The following is an 18,242-nucleotide window of genomic DNA, read 5'->3' as shown; positions in this document are numbered from 1 at the left end:
TCTAACTATAATAATGGCCAGTTTACTGTAATTCTAAAAATAGATATCATTAAAGAATATTATAGTTTCCTAAATTAACAGAATAACATTCATAGATTTTTTGAAAGGCAGATCTTTATATACCCCGCTGATCTTTCCGTATTTCCCAGATTATACCTATACATTCTACATGTCTCTGTGGAGGGTCTATGAAAGGGTTATTAAAAGAGTTCCCCATTAAAACTATTCTTTGAACAAACAACCAGGACAACCTTGGAGTTTCAAATATGTGGGCAGAGCAATATTGTAGGACTGACCCGACTAACTGTTACCAATGTTCATGTCACAGAGATCTGGCTGTTTTTAACCAGGTCCTTGGGGACAACAACCTGCCATGGTGTCAAGACAGCATCCAAACCATGGGCTAATAAATGGATCATTTCCTCATCTGTCCACTGATAAATACTTTAAACTATTTTCTTCTGTATTCAGGATGTGGTGGTTTGACACTGCTGCGACCCCTAAGAGTTAATCACATAAATTGTGGAAAGAAACATTTAATTAAAGCCTAAGGTCAGTCTAGAAAATGTAAAATAAAATGGGTGAGTAGTTTCAGTAATTAAAGATCCATGAAATATATAAACTGTGAAAACTGATTCTGATTTGGTGCTCTCTAAAACATAGAACGAACTATTAAGATCATTTATTTTAAAGTAATGCTTCCATAAGACGTTACAGGAAATTTAACCGGACAGACCTTCCAAACAAGCAGTGATGAACCACATGTTCATAAACCACTTCAAAACACTTTTAAAGCTACCTCTCCTATTGATTCCAACTCTCTTTGAGGGAAAATTTAAAAGTACCCTTCAATTCTGAGTTTTTGAGTTTTCTCTAAGTACAATATGCCTACGTGATGCGAGTAGACACATGGTTTATTGCAAACCCAGAAGAAAATGTGTAGCATTCTCTACCTATAAGTAAATAAGACTTCGGTTACCAACAATCACTTTTTAAAATTATGATCTGGGCAGCACGCAGCAGCAGTGTTGTTAGCTTTCCCTTTAATCATATGTAACAAAAGGTATCCATGATTAATTTAAACATTGCAAACTGTCTTAAAATTCATCTTTATTACGAACAAAGACGTGAAGAACACATGAAATGAGTGAATGAAATAAAAGAATGAATGAAAGCAAAAAGCTATTTCTTGACTTTTCCCATGGTGAAGCTTGACAAATGTACGTTTCTTAGAACATCACTGTAAATACTGTCTCTAGAGTTCATGCGTAATCACTGATTTTCAGTTATTCTGCTTCTATAGAGAAAGAAAATTATTTGCCCAATATATTAAAACATTTCGCACTTTTAGATGTCGACAGTTCTAAATCCCTAAATCAAAATTCTCTAATAAATCTTCATTCTTTAGCATTTAATGATTATCATGAAAAAATATCTTTACCTTGTGGTTGCAGGTAGTGAGGAAAGTTAAGCTTATTTTGCTTTATGTAGGAGAAATTTCTGTGCTGAAATTTGTGTACAGCATTCAAAGTGTTGGGAACCTCTTGTGCAAGAGGTAATTCACATTTTAATGTAGGACAGGGAAAAATTTAATGAAATATAACAGGAGCAAGTGTAGATAGAGTCTTGTATCTGGGCATAACAACCCCAGGTTCCAGTATAAGTTGGGGAATGGCCTATTAGAGAGCAGTGTAGGGGAAAGGGACCTGGGGGTCCTGGGGACAGCAGGGTGACCATGAGCCAGCACTGGGCCCTTGTGGCCAGGAAGGCCAATGGTACCTGGGGTGGGTTAGAAGGGGGTGGTCAGTAGGTCAGAGAGGTTCTCCTGCCCCTTCTGCTCTGCCCTGGGGAGACCACAGGTCTGTTAATAAACACAGTCTATATTTTTTAAAGACCATTAAGATTTTCGGCACAACGTGACAGCAGAAATACTGCCGGAGAAGGAAGTACCAAATAATGATGTTTAATTGGATATGAGAAGGAGTAAAAGAAACAGGACATTGTGATAGCAGAAGAATTAACCAGTTCAAGCTTCATTCAGACACATATGCGTAATACATTTTATTATGTTCAGTGAGTGACTTTGTTTTCAATATTTCATTAGGAAAACCACTGTATTTTCAAAGGAAAAACCAACCGCAAACACTATGCATTCTGGGATTCTGTGTGATACTCAGGGTTCAATCGACAGCCTATTTTAAACTGAGGCTATTTCAAGTTCAGTAAAAACATTTTGTGCACAGCATTTGTACCTATGATAATTTTGCTATGAAATGCAGAAGAGCGGCATCAAACTGATCAGTGTTGGGTCTCGGAATTTTCCTTACTTGCAAAAGGTAGCAACATAAGTCAAACAAAGATTGAAAATATATCGCACAGCCAGCAACTACAAACGCCTCCATTGGATAATTTTCAAATCTAACCAAAGAACTTGCACGACATACACCTCTGAAGAGCCTTGGTTCTCATTAAGCTTCACAGGCTATGTTTCCTCGATTTGATGATATTAATATATTCGCCTTAAAGCCACATCTATTCCTACATTTGGTTTGTTGCCCAGCAGTAAAAAGAAAATATGTCATAAATTTTAGAGAACACTGAACTTGGTGGTGTTGAGCAAGATTATGTTTTTCAATTACATGTGATTTACTAACCTCCCTAATAGACAACTCCGTTTTACAGAGATGTCCTAAATCTTAAAATCAATTTTAACAACATATTAAGAACCCTCTCTCTGGCCTTTGACATATTTTCTTTTTTATTATTCCTCACATTTTAATACTTTTCCCTTCCCCAGTCATTTAATTGTATGAAATCACAACCAACACTGTTCACAAAAAGCCATTTTTCCCTCTATCTGACAAACTTCAGAGCTGACTTCTAACCTTCAGAACAAAACTTCAATGCCGCTAATTTCTAATTCTATTCTTTGCCTGGCATTTAATGAAAAAAGACAAGATTGTCAAATTTACATGAAAAATTATTTCAATATGCTTTTCTAATTTGAGAAATGTAATATTAACTCTAATATGAATTAAATATGCCAAATTTAAAAGGAATTTTGAAGTGCTGATTCTACGGATTTGAACAAGAGCTGGTCATTTTTAAAATCAAAACCATGTTAAATATTCATTCATGTTTCAGTGTGAGCATTTATAATGAAGTAAACCCTTCAATGCAACCATCAATATAGCAAAAGCCTCGGAATACTCATAGAATCAATTTTATTGCCTAACACTAAGGAAAAATTTTCAGGCAATATATGCACAGATTATATCATAATGATGGCTAGTATTAAAGGATTCACATTAAAATAAAATATATCCTTAACACACAGAAAACCAAAACTCAAAACTACAGTGTGTTATAATTAAGAGAAAAAAAATCTGACACCATAATATTACAGCATTTTGATGCCAATATTTTGATGTCATCTTATAAATGACATCAAAATATTGGACAAGGCAGGAAGAGAAAAGAAGATCTGTAGACTATTGCCTTATGTCGTTGTTTAACCCCAGCTGGCAATTAGGACCACGCAGCCGCTCACTCATCCTCCCACCCAGAAAGTGAGATGGGGGAGAGAATTGAAAGGGAAGGGAGGAAATACGTGGGTTGAGATGAGAACAGTTTAATAAGATGGCAAGAGAAGATAAAATAATATTAATTGCTATTATTATTGATACTTATAGATAGATAGAAGTGATGCACAATGCAATTGCTCTCAAACATTTGTCCCATATAGAAAATCCCAGAAAGAGAGTAAAAAGGGAAAAAGCTGAACTGATGACCTGGAAAGGACAGCTCCAGCCAAATACCAAGCATGATGATCTCATTGGCCAGCCTGGATATCAATCTGGATGCTGTCCAGTCTGTGCACTATCCCAAATTCTATGAGTTCCTGTGGCTGGAGAGTTGAAAAAGTCCTTGGTCTCTTTGGCAAGAGCCAAAACATCAGTGAGTTCTCACATTCTTTTCATATCATCTCGAACACACAGCACAGCTACTGGAAAAAAAGAATTAACTCTATCCCAAGAACATGGACTCTTTTCCATGGCAAGTCCAGTGTGTCATCACCTTATTCTCATACTAAATTCTCATACAGTGTTAGCTACTAAAAATATTCTAACTACTATGAAGAAAATTAACACGATCTCAGCAAAACCAGCACACCTTATGAATTATACATATTAAGATTGCAGTTCTCTTTTACTAGAAATGTTAATGGTCAAAGAATTAATTTAGCTTGCACAACGTTATCTCATTACTGGTACTCAGTGCAGACTACTACTACTAAAATAGCTGATTCTTCCAAAATAGTTAAGGTCGATCACTTCAAAATACCAAGAAAAATAATAAACACACGGAAAACAAAACTTGCATTTGAAACACATAACACTTTACCATGCCTTTAAGTGTTAAATAAGACACAGATTCTGGCATTGAAAGATAAATTAAACTCCAACAGACATGTCACTTTGGCTAAAAACATGTGTACATGTACACATACACTCTTGATTGTCCAGACAGTCCAACAACTCCTTATTACTCCCACACACCAAAGTGAAAAACAAAACAAAACAAAACTACGATCTTTTAACTCCTCCTTCATCCCACATATCAATAAAACCAAAATCTGCCCGTATTGCCATGGTTCACTTTCTGGATGGATTGCAGTAGATTTCCACATGATGACTCCAGGCAGGGATATGTGGTTACAACATAGTGAAACCAATTAGCAAAGACTTAACTACTGAATATTTGAAGTTATGGTTTAATTTTCAATTTTTGTTTTCAGGTAACATCAGGCCTTTAATCAAAATGTCTTTTTCAATAATCTCCATGGATAACCTCTACATAGACATATTCTTTGTGTTATACAAAATACATAATATATGCAATAGTAACTTCATACTGAGAAGATACTAGACATAAAAATAAAGTAGACCTCTGCAAACCACTATTTTCTTCCACCAGAACTTTCATAAAGGACATATCGTATTTAAGTTGTGGGAAACCAAGTATTTGAGATCCCACATGATCTCCTTTCCCCTGATTTAACGAAGATAATTAACATGTAAGCCATAATTAGCTAAGAGATTGTGCTTGAAAAGATTTTATGGTTGTGAGGCAGAGAATATCACAGAGTTTTGTCTGCTGGTCATACATTCTGAAAACTAAAGTAGCCAGAATTCTTTAACTGAATTAAGCAACAACCTGAGAATTTATCAGCTCCATAGGCAATAAGATTTTAAGGTAAATCGGTGCTACGTTCATGTTTTCCAACTAGTGCATCAAAGTATCTATGAATATCACCATTTAGGCAGGAATACCAGCTAGCATCCTATGACTCTACAAGCTTATTTTACTACAAAAATAGCAGAATTTGGCATTTTAAAAAGGAAAATTAAAAGAAGAAAATCAAGGAAATCACACGCATCTGATGTAAACCACTTGTTTTACTGATGAGGACCAAGGTAATCACAGCCAAAACTGGTCATACAAGCAAATGCCACCAAATCCCTGAATCCTCTGAAGAACAGAAGCCAGATAAGCATGATTTAAGAAACAGATGATTTATGACAAACAACTTTACCAGTTTTAACCTTCTCGTGTATAAACAAAGTGCTTACAAGTTTTAATATGTGAGTTGAGGATGGTCCACAGGCTTGAAAACAACCTAAATACTCCAAAGAATACACAAATACTAGAGACTGGGGTCATTTTAGAATGCAGACAATAGTGATGGATCATTGTTCCTTAAAACTGGTCCTTTCCAAGTCATCAAATGAATTAAAATAAGGAGCATATAGCAAAATTTGCTACTGGGGACTTGTTCTGAAACTTGTAACTGACATAAAAGTGCTGCAGATAAACCATCCTGTGTTCCAAAGCCTCTAAACAAGCCTTGCTAAGAACCTATTAGGACTCTTCAAATTTAAATTAATTCAGTATTTCGTTGTTGAAACATCATTCTAAAAGCAAAATTAAGAGAAATTGTTCTTCCCCATTACACAGAATAACAACTTTTTCTGTACCTAAAAAGTTAGTAATGCAAATATGCCACAAAGTATATTACAATTCCATGGGAAAATATTTTCGAGAAATTCCTTTCAAAACACATACTGTTAGGCAAAATGAAAATTTAAGTAGCAGCCATCTCCCATACAACATAACTAGGAGCAAATTACAGAAAGAAGTGCGTACTCAGGTTTCATATTTAAACCACTGAACAGTGATACTTAAAATAAAATAGGTATCAATTTAAGTTTATCTTCAGCCAAGTAAAATATCTAAAAGAAAATAAAACTCATACCAAATTCTCCTGTATCGTAGATTATCAGTAAATGAAAACATTATCATTCTCATGCTGCTAAAAATTACTTGCCAGTATATCCTCGAAAAAGATCATCAATAGATGTTGACACTACTCACCCCACTGGAGAGGAGCCAACTGTAGATGCTCCAGGACCAGTTGATTAAGAACACCCTCCACACTTGCTTCCCCTTCACGCTTCAAGGAAGGGTAAATTGGAATTAAGGAAAATTTTGTTTCGGAGAGAAGACGAGCATGTAACACGTACAACTTTTATTACTGCAAATCAAAACTGCAAGCTAGAGATTCATTAAAGGTTAATGCTACATATTTGGTTTATTAACCCATGAATTGGCTAACAGTAATATTTAGAGCAGTTCGTAGCTTCGGAATATAAAAACTTAATTCCACTGAGGCGTGTTAATGTGAAGATGCAAAGGTAAAATGTACCTGAACCATATTAAAACACAAGGGGAAAAAAGCGTGGAAGCTGTAAAAATGCAGAACTATGTGGTGCAGGATCAGAATTCAAAATGACAAATTAAGAGCAACCTGAAAACAAAAAGGATAACATTTAATCAGGCAATAAAAACAGAACAAATGTGGGCTAGGAGAGCTTTGAATACCAGCTCGATGACGATTCTGTGGAGATACAGGGATGCTGGACAATGCAGCGACAGTGAAGGTATTGAGGGCAAACATCACACCAGAGTCACACAGGCATGGAACATGGTTCCTGTTCTACTCACCCCTGTATGAGGAGCTCAGGACCACGCTCAGACTAAAATGAGGAAAAATTAGAATTGCAGAGAATCATAGAAATATTTTGATTGGAAGAGATTCTCAAGATCATCGAGGCCAAACATAACCTAACACTGGCACTAAATCATGTCTAAAAGAACCTCATCTATGTGCCTTTTAAACTCCTCTAGGAATGGTGACTCCACCACTGTCCTGGGCAGCCTGTTCCAATGCCCGACAACCCTTTCTGTGAAGACATTTTTCCTGACATCCAAGCTGAACCTTCCCTGGTGCAACTTGAGGCCATTTCTTCTTGTCCTGTCACTTGTTACCTGGGAGAAGAGACCAACCCCCTCCATGCTCCAAGCTCCTTTCAGGCAGTTCAGAGATCAGAAGGTCTCCCCTCAGCTCCTGTTCTCCAGCTGAACCCCCCAGGTCCCTCAGCCGCTCCCATCATACTTGTGCTCCAGCCCCTTCCCCAGCTCCGTTCCCTTCTCTCAACTCGCTCCAGCACCTCAAGGTGTGTCTTAAATGTTCTTAGGAAACGTTCACTCTAAGGACAGTGAAGCGCTGAAACAGCCTGTTGGGAAAGGCTTCAAAACAACTTGCATAATAATAATAATTTCACGTGTGAAGCATCAACCAAGATAGCACGTATCTTTAACAGAAAGAGCACTGGATTTCTTTTATCTAATTCCCTGACTTCAGACATGGGATTTGAAGCACCATCTAATATCTGGCCAAAGCTTCATTTGCTGGCTTTGGTACCGTTTAGTATCACAACAAGTCCCTATCTTGTCCAGATTGAAAGAAGTGGAGGTGGAGCAAGCACGGCTCGTTCATGAACACACACAAAACATATGAGCTTCTGGGTCCTTACCCTGGAAAGCCTCTGGTAAAACCTCTATCGTCTTTACAGCTCGGGTCATGCTTTCCCAGAGCAGGAGCACCACACAGAAACAAAATTCAAGAGAGGCAAGCATCCTGAGACTCAAAAACACTCCTGTTCCAACTTGGTAATCTTCAAATGAAACAGCCATAGGTGAAGTCCTCTCTCACCATAATTAAGAGACGAACTCCCAGCAAGACTGGTCAAGGTTTCGACCAACAACTCCAAAACTACTGGAACCACCTTCCTCAAAAATAGGTTAAAAAAGAAAAAACCTGAGCTTCTATGAACAGCTCCTAAACATGATCAGTCCTTTTTCTGCAAAACTCAGGCACAGCATCTAACTGCAAAGTATGTTCTCACAGAATCACGGAATCGACTGGGTTGGAAAAGACCTCAGAGATCATCCAGTCCAACCCTTGGTCCAACTCCAGCCCATTGACTAGATCACGGCACTAAGTGCCATGGCCAATCTCAGCTTAAAAACCTCCAGGGCCGGTGAGTCCAGCACCTCCCTGGGCAGCCATTCCAATGCCTGACCACTCTCTCTGCACAGAATTGCTTTCTAATAGCCAGCCTCAATTTCCCCTGGCAGAGTTGAAGCCCATGGCCCCTTGTCCTATTGCTGATGCCTGGGAGAAGAGACCAATCCCCACCTGGCTACAACTGCCCTTCAGGTAGTTCTGGAGAGTGCTGAGCTCACCTCTAAGCCTCCTCTTCTCCAGACTAAACAAGCCCAGCTCCCTCAGCCTCTCCCCATAGGTCTTGTGTTCAAGTCCCTTCCCCAGTCTTGTTGCTCTTCTCTGGACCCGCTCCAGCACTTCAATCTCTTTCCTGAACTGAGGGGCCCAGAACTGAACACAATACTCCAGGTGTGGCCTCCCCAATGCAGAGCACAGGGGAAGGATCATTGGAAGGATCGATATATTTTATAGCATTCTCACAAATTTTTTCTTCATATTCTCATTATGCCCAGGAAAAAAAAAAAAAAAAAGAAAAGCTTAAATAGCTTTTTATTTCCTAAAAGCGCTACAAATGAAGAACTCACAAATCCCAAAGAGTCTGAAAGCTGTAAACACCATTAAAGCAAAGCACCTCTTTGGAAAACTGAAGGCAGCAGAATATGACCATAGAAAATCATCACTGCTAAAAAATTAGACCCAGGACAACAACACAACAGAATGATTTCTAGAAACCAAGCTATAGGATAGAGAATACACAATTTGGATTACTTTATAGATACTGCAGATAAATAATTCTGTTAACGCATCTTTAATGTAAGGAATATAAGTGAGAGAAAACACTAATAAAAAGGTAGTATTTAAAAGAAGTTTTAAAACAGAGTGGCTGTCATTAACTGTAACGTTAAACTAATTTAACTGTAATGTACTTACAACTGGCTCACTGTGGTGCCTGGAATGTTACAAATTTTTACTGCTTAAAGCTCCATGGAAAGCTTAATGTCTCAGATACCATTATAAAATGACTATAAAATAGGTGATTCTCCATACTTTATCACAGTAAGCGCTATCCAAGCAGATTCATGTATTCGCAAGGAAAATACATTTTCCAGTTTCAAATTCAACACAGGTCCGGATTATTTTGGAAACCAACTACTTCTTAGATTGGGTGTCAAAAGTATGTATAGCTATACCTCAAAAAAATGACAGATGGACACTTCTGAAATCCTGTGTCCAGTTTTGCTCCCCCAGTTCAAGACACTGAAATGCAGGATAAAATTCCATGGAGAATTACCTGATTACAGGGCTGGGGCATATGAAACATTAAAAGCTGAAAGAACAGGGTTTGTTTGGTCTTGAGAAGAAGAGGAAGGCTAAGGAGAAATTTTATTGTCATAGTATGAAGTTATAGAGAAGATGGAACCAGACTCTTCTTGGAGAAACACAGTGATACATAGAGGGGCAATGGACACGAGCTGCATGACAACGCATTATAACTGACCCAAAGAGGTTCCTTCCAACCTAAATTATTATTTAATCAACACAACCTTGCTGTCTTCAGACTATTTCGCAGGAAGACTTGGCAGTACCAGAGGAATTCAGTGCAGTGTGGAAAAATGTACTCAGACATCATCAAAATGCCCAACTTGTACAAACTGATTCAAAGAAGTTGCTTTACCTTGCGAAAAAAAATCCCCAAAAAGTGTCGTGTTTTTAACAACTACCCAAATTTTGCCCACAGAGTTCACTAAGCATCTAGTCCAGCTTAAGCTCCGCTGCCAAACAGGCTCAAAGACAAAAATCACTGAAGCTGACAAAGAAACTCAGTATAGCTGGTATGGTCTAACCATTCCTAAAGGACAAAATACTGTAGCATGGAATTTCCTATCATTGATTTTTATCTCCTGACTATATATCACGCAATTATATAGAATTGATCGCTATCATGCAAATACAAACTGAATAATGTAGCAAACTCATCTTCCTGGAGATGAAAAGTAACCAAAATAAGCAGCAATAAAATGTCAGAGGAAAAAGAGAGAAAAGCTTAACTCAAGAGTTCGCCTGTTTTCTAAGACAAGCCTTTAGAAGTCAACGAAATCAAAGCAGTTGGAACAAGGGTTGCCAATAAACCCTTTCATTCTTAGCTCACAGTGGAACTTTATAAAGATGGAAGTGTAAGATTCAGAAATTAAAGTTCTGTGTGTCAAAGCTAAGTCTGACCTTGTAGAATCTGCTTAACCAAACCTACAACCGTTTTGCTGAAATTGTGATAACACACCTGCTCTTCCAGAGGAATCAGATTCTTAAATGCATTTATTGACCCCGTCCTCACTTTCAATGGTCAAATATTTATTATTAACAACATGTGCACCAGCCAGAACTGAATTGACTTCCAGTTTCCACCGCAACTGTTCACATTTGGCAGTTCAAGACATTTTCAATTGCACAATCGGGTGAATTTCAAACGGGACCTCAGAGCCAATGAACACACAACCACCAGATGCTGCTTAAAAATAAATAAAGTAAAACCCAAACCCTAATTTTTCACAGTAGACACTTTTATTTCGCGTTTCTTTAGCAACAGATTGAATATGATATAAACTGTTTCATACTGAAAACTTGAGTGACAGTCAAATGAACTAGTTATTTCCCCAAGGAAAACTTTAGTGTTTTATAATATCTTGATTGTCTAATGTGTAGCTAGGTACACACAATTATAACACAGCGTGTTTTCTAAAACCTACTGCTTAAAAATATAACAGAATTTTTAAAATGTTTTTTATCTTAAAGTTACTCATGCTTTTTCTCTCTGCAGCATTCCACATGTTGCATCCTTCTAAGAAGCTTTATTTTCAATAGCATATTTCTCAGTTCCTTTGCAAATAAATACAGGTGGAAGTGTGCACACAATCAGAAACAAATCAGCAAATGTTCATAAATAAAAATCATACTTATGAAAAACAAATTTAAATGATTAATGATCACGGCTTACTTAGAGCAGTAGCCTTAGTCATATTTTAATCTTTCTGCTTGATTATCATTGAGGTGTTTTATTATTAAGACTAATTACAAGCAGTTATTGAGGTTCTTAAGTAACAGTAACTTTTGCAAGCAATTGTTGATGCTAAGAAGCTGCATGGAAATGTAAAGCTCTATCCAACTAAGGAAACCTTTCCTAATGTACCTTTCCTAATGTACAAAAGTTCCACAACATGCGATATTCTCATAATCAAAGCTTCTTAATTATGATGTAGACTAAAGATAAAGTCATCAAAAGCTGAGCAGACAAACGGAAAAGTAAATGTCAATAATGGTTATCAGTTGTTTGCTGTCAAGCTCAGACATTATATCAAATGAGATGATTCAAGGTTCTCTCCAATGCATAATAATTTCAAAATTCTGATTGGCTACTTAGATGATGAAATACAAAAACATTCATAAAATTTATGTATCTGGAAAAGATGTCACTGTTCACAAACCTAATAAATGAGTGGAACGTCACTTACAGGGAATTTAATGAAGAAAAGTTCCAAGTATCATCCTGTAAGGAATCAACAAATCTATAAACGGTAGTTGAGAATAATTATTTTGTCAGTTATACTGGACCACAGAATCACAGAATCCCAGAATGTCAGGGGTTGGAAGGGACCTGGAAAGCTCATCCAGTGCAATCCCCCCATGGAGCAGGAACACCCAGATGAGGTTACACAGGAAGGTGTCCAGGCGGCTTGGAATGTCTGCACAGAAGGAGACTCCACAACCTCCCTGGGCAGCCTGGGCCAGGCTCTGCCACCCTCACCAGGAACAAGTTTCTTCTCATATTTAAGTGGAACCTCTTGTGTTCTAGTTTGTACCCATTACCCCTTGTCCTATCATTGGTTGTCACCGAGAAGAGCCTGGCTCCATCCTCCTGACACTCACCCTTTATATATCTGTAACCATGAATGAGGTCACCCCTCAGTTTTCTCTTCTCCAGCTCCAGAGCCCCAGCTCCCTCAGCCTTTCCTCACACGGGAGATGCTCCACTCCCTTCAGCATCTTTGTTGCCCTGCGCTGGACTCTCTCCAGCAGTTCCCTGTCCTGCTGGAACTGAGGGGCCACAACTGGACACAAGATTCCAGGTGTGGTCTCCCCAGGGCAGAGCAGAGGGGCAGGAGAACCTCTCTGACCTACTGACCACCCCCTTCTCATCCACCCCAGGTACCATTGGCTTCCTGGCTACAAGGGCCCAGTGCTGGCTCATGGTCACTCTGCTGTCCCCAGGACCCCCAGGTCCCTTTCCCCTACACTGCTCTCCAACAGCTCGTTCCCCAACTTATACACATGCAAAAAAAAAAATCAATCAGACAGGGGACACTTGCAAAATGAGTCATGAATAGTTCTCAGAGCAAGCATCATATCTGAAATATGGAAGGTAAGGTTTTTATTCTATGCGAAACCTCACCTGAAGCATTGCTTCCAGCTTTGGATCCCACACATCGAGAAGAATATACCTATACTGCAGGAGAATGTCAGCCATACGTCTGAAAGAAAATGTGCTTTGAAAAAATGTTGGCAATCAGGTTTAAATATAGAAAAGAAAAAAATGAGGAAGGGGTACACAGAATACAATTTCAAAAATGTAAGAAAACATTGCAAGTAGGACAGGCCTCAAATAAATCACAGAAATTAATAGTGAAGTAAGAAAAAGAAATGGTCTAACTGTTTGAAAAGTTAGAAATGGAACATGATATTTAAGGTAGCACTGGAAGTCTCATTTTTTAAAGGCTGTTAGCGCCAGGTTTGGAATATTTTCACAAAAATTACTCCAAAATGTCACAGTCTCATTTCACTGAAACAGCAATTCTTTCACAGTAGATTAGAAAATTTCTCTGGCTGCAATCAGACGTGGGGAGAGCAAGAGATGGGGGAGAACAGGAATTCAGTTGTCAGCATTCTCTGCCCTCTGCGTGGCTGCACAAATCCCCAAATTTATATTGAAAGGCAATTCCAGAGTCACTGTCCAACCCTGAGCTCACAGCAAGTAAAATACTGAAATTGCATCAGGTTGTTCAAAGCCTTGTCCAGAATTTTTCAATATCTTCAAAGACATCAATTTTATAGCAGTTTTGGACAATGTGTTCTGCTATTTGAGGACCCGTGTTATGAAAAGTATTCTTCCCAGTATCTAACTGGGAATTTACCTGGCTGCAACTTGCTACAGTCACCTCATGATATGTCTTGTTTGAACAGTCAGATGTATTTGCTGACTGTTGCAACTCTGGAGCTTTGAGAAGGTTGCCCCTGGAGGTCCATCTGCCTACCAGTTCCCCAAAGTCTCCTCTCCTGAAGTCCAGAGTCACTATTGTTCTACTTGCACCTCAGGATATTGAACTCCACCATCTCGGGGTGACTGTAGCCAAGGCTGCCATCAAACTGCACCCTTCCAAATGGATCTTGATCATTTTCAAGAAGCAGAACCTGCACAGCACTCACCAAATCCAGCACCTGTGCAAAAAAGTGTCCTTGAAGTACTCCAGAAATCTCCTAAATTCTTAGAAACCAAGAATCACTTCTGCTGGAAGAGACCTTCAGGATCATTGAGTCCGACCATAACCTAACTCTAGCACTAAAACATGTCCCTAAGAACCTCATCTACCTGCCTTTTAAACCCCTCCAGGGATGGTGACTCCACCACTGCCCTGGGCAGCCTGTTCCAACGCCCAACAACCCCTTCCATGAAGAATTTTTTCCTAATATCCAATCTGAACCTCCCCTGGTGCAACTTGAGGCTATTTCCTCTTGTTCTCTCACTTGTTACCTGGGAGAAGAGACCAACCCCCTCCATGCTCCAAGCTCCTTCCAGGCAGTTCAGAGATCAGAAGGTCTCCCCTCAGCTCCTGTTCTCCAGCTGAACCCCCCAGGTCTCTCAGTCACTCCCATCACACTTGTGCTCTAGACCCCTCATGAGCTTTGTCACCTCCTCTGCACTCTCTCTAGTATTTCAATGTCCTTCTTACGATGAGGGGCCCAAAACTGGTGCTTCTTGATGGGTGGTCTGTAACAAATAAGCACCACATCACTCTGTTGGACTCTGCTGTCCTTGGCCCAAAAGCTTTCAGCTGGCCCATCCCTCAGCTCCTCATGATTCCCTGTGCACTTCAGCCATCCTCTACACAGAGAACAACCATCCCTCCTCATCACCTCTGCCCAGTCTCCCTAAATAACCAACCTCTACCCATCAGCGCATCCTATTCACACAAACTACCCATTGACCCTGAAATTCCGATGACACCACAGCTCTGCAAGCACACGCTGACCTTTAATTCCAAATTCACATGCTTTTCCAAGTTCAGGTGTAAGGATCTGATGTGGGTTCATGATCACACCTCAGGGTAGACTGGGTGATCCTAACTCATTACTTTCCCCTTCCCATGCTTCCCCATTCTTGCACCGCTCTACAGGCTTTGGGGTCTATCTTGCAAACCAAACCATTTGTGCTTCCTATTTAGAATCCCACCATCTGAACACAGAAAATTTTTTGTTTATTCTTCTAAAATTGAGGACCACCTACATGTGAGCAAATTCTCTGCAATAATTGTGAACATATATGAATTTCTGAAGTAAAAATGCAGATGGCACCAATCAATGGAATACTCTGAAAAGTAATATCTACTGGGAGTTCTGGTGGACAACAGGTTGACCATGAGCCAGCAATCTGCCCTTGTGGCCAAGAGGCCAATGGTACCTGGGGTGCATTAGGAGGAGTGTGAGCAGCAGGTCGAGGGAGGTTGTTCCTCCCCCTCTGCTCTGCCCTGATGAGGCCACATCTGGAGTCCTGTGTCCAGTTCTGGGCTCCCCAGTTTAAGAAGGACAAGGAATTACTGGAGGGAGTCCAGTGGCTACGAAGATGCTGAGGGGTCTGGAGCATCTTTCTTAAGAGGAGAGACTGAGAGAGCTGGGGCTGTTCAGCCTCGAGAAGAGAAGCTGAGAGGGGATCTCATCAATGTTTATAAATATCTCCAGGGTGGGTGTCAAGAGGATGGACCAGACTCTGTTCAGTGGTGCCCAATGACAGGATGAGGGGCACTGGGCACAAACTGAAGCACAGGAGGTTCCATCTGAATATGAGGAGAAACTTCTTTCCTTTGAGGTGGCAGAGCCTGGACCAGGCTGCCCAGAGAGGCTGTGGAGTCTCCTTCTCTGGAGACATTCAAACCCACCTGGACACATTCCTGTGTGATCTGCTCTGGTGAAGCTGCTTTAGCAGGTGGGTTGGACTGGATGATCTCCAGAGGTCCCTTCCAACCCCAACCATTCTGTGTGATTCTGTGATTCTTTGACAGTGGTTCTAATATCAAGTGTGCAAAGGCCACAAAGAGAATTTTAACCTGCCCTTCACCTTCCACATGGGGAACATGAGGTTTCTTAACTCAAGATTTTGAAGAATTCAGGTACTAAGTATCAGTAAAAAGAAGGAAATCTTAGAGCACTCAGGAGGAAATTCAACACTCTAGGAACTTCCAAGGATATTTTGTACAGTTGTTGTGATCCATGAGTCAGAATGCACAGAAGGTCCCCAAATAAAATAAAAAATTTGTTTTAAAATGTTTAGAAAATAGGAAGAGAAGTATAATTTGCAAATATTGGCCAGCTTAATACTACATGTGCTCTCTCTGTTCAAATCCTGTTAAAACAAACCCCAGTTGTTAAGCTGATACCAGATGCCATCTAACAGATGCTTAAAAAGAAGACAGCATGTTCTTAATTTAAATTATCTCAATACATTTATAATCTCAAAGATACACTAAATTACATTACTCCAAAATTTTTCTTAATTGAAATGGCATAGCAGAAAGCTTTCTCCTAAGAAGGTCTATTTTCCTAATAATTTTCGTTCTATCAAAAATTTACAAAGGTTGAATTTAATAATATGCTGTGTTGTCTTTACCTCCTGCCTTCATCCCTCCAAAAGTATATGAATATCAATCAAGTTTTACAATACATTCATATAGAAAGCATTGAAAATCTCATTACTTGAAATACTGAATATTTCAATGGATAAAGCCATGGAAAATGGACTTTCCATACTCAAAAATACTTCTGATGCTCCTCAAGACACAGAAACAGCCTGAAGTGCCCATCCTTTGTGAACTATTTTTGGCCATCACCCGTGTTCCATATAACTAACTTTTCACTGCAAACAATGTAATGTGCACATTTAAAGTTTGAAGCCTTTGTTTACGTGATGGTTTCATATCATATCAACCAATACAATAAGAATTTGAGGAATCACAAGCTCAGTAATACAGTCCTTCCCTTGTAAGCAATATAAGGTTACTTACAACAAAATTGTTGGAACCATGTTCTCTAAAATATACATTCCCCTTCTCATGCATAGACTTAGGAGAGAAAGGTTAGCTGGAGAGCTCAAAGAAGCTCAAGGATGGTAGACACCAAGGAGACTGCTCACTCTTAACATTCAAAAATGCCTTCTCTAGTAAGAAATATAAGCAACAATATCCCTGTGTATTTTTGCAAATACTTTTTATCTCTTGGCTGCATTTAGGTTGGTTTCAGAAGGAAAGAAAGGCTTATCCAGTTGAGCCATCCATCCATTTCTCCCTCTTTGTCTGTCCATCAGTACGTCCAAAATAAATGCTGCTGGCCAGCTTCAAATTAGCCTGGTGGGAGGACAGATGTCTTGGAAACAAAGTTTCTCAAATTTAACAGAAGTGAGAGGAAATTTTACCTTTTTTTTGTACTGCTTCACATCTAAATGTCACTGTAAGAAATAAAAGGATGATAAAGACTTGATTCTAGTTGGAACATGAAACCTGGAAAACAATGTACACGTTTCTTCAAGAATTTTTAAGTATTTGTGCAATTCATTGCTTTGCATTAGGATAGTTTTTCTTCTAGGAACAGAGAGAACATTCGTAACAAATCTTAAAAACATAGAAACTAGTGCTTGTACTGAATTTAGCACATGGAATTCATGCATTTTCTATTGGTTTTCTATGGTACTGACCTATGTGTCAGTCATGACAGTTTCGGTATCAAAATAAGGTTTAAATACAGAACACAGAATGGATGTAAACAGTGTTGCCCAGCAACAGAAATGAATGAGGATGCATTTTTACATCCTGACAAAATTATTACAACTATGCATTCAATGCCAGTCTGAGAATTCGACTATGCTATCAAAGAATATTAATATCATCCACAACACACAAATTTTCTAAGTGAGTGCTGGTTAAATATTGACATTTTTGCATAAACAAACTCTGTCTGAAATGTTGCTTAGGGAGCCTGGACGGAACCAGGCACCAGGAATCTCATTTATGTCTCAAATCCTGTCTTTGACTAATCCTGTACAGCTAATTTAATAATTAGCAACAAAAAATCATTTGAGATCACTAGATAAAAGTACAATTAAAACCACAAAAAGACTTTAAAGATAAACCACGATTTGATCGATGTTCTTCTCTCATCTCCTGCCACCCATCGCATGAATTTGAGGATGATCTGAGTCCTGGAAGATGGTGAGTATCAACCTTTGACTTGGGGTTGGCTGCACAGGACGTTTCCCTGATGAAAATCATGAAAATTGTACTTTTGACAGGCACACAAGATTTTTTATGGAAGTCATGAAATTTACAGCAACAACAGTGGCTTATTTCAACTCTAAACTGAATGTAATTTCTTATTAATAATCATAAGGCAAACTTTTATTGAATTTAGAATGATGATGGGGATTTTCTGTTTAGGATGACTAAGTCATCACGCAAGTCCTTTCCAAGCCTTAAAAAGGCTACTCAAGATCAGATCTATTACTAAATCTCTAAAGAGG

General features: G+C 39.0%; 1 protein-coding gene across 1 annotated transcript in view; it reads right to left on the bottom strand.

Annotated features, from left to right (window-relative positions):
* TRAPPC9 (trafficking protein particle complex subunit 9) overlaps nucleotides 1-18,242 on the bottom strand; it is a gene marked incomplete at both ends in the record, with an annotated part of 507,143 nt that overhangs the window by 265,171 nt on the left and 223,730 nt on the right. Inside the window, one exon of the mRNA XM_080339501.1 lies at nucleotides 6,436-6,526. Within this exon, the coding sequence (XP_080195627.1) occupies nucleotides 6,436-6,526 (91 nt within the window). The remainder of the gene's footprint in view (nucleotides 1-6,435; nucleotides 6,527-18,242) is intronic.

This window comes from Nesoenas mayeri (assembly GCF_963082525.1).
Source record: "Nesoenas mayeri genome assembly, chromosome: 2".
Taxonomy (NCBI): domain Eukaryota; kingdom Metazoa; phylum Chordata; class Aves; order Columbiformes; family Columbidae; genus Nesoenas; species Nesoenas mayeri.
The sequence above is the reverse complement of the archived record's forward strand: the minus strand, read 5'-3'. Positions and strand labels throughout refer to the sequence as shown.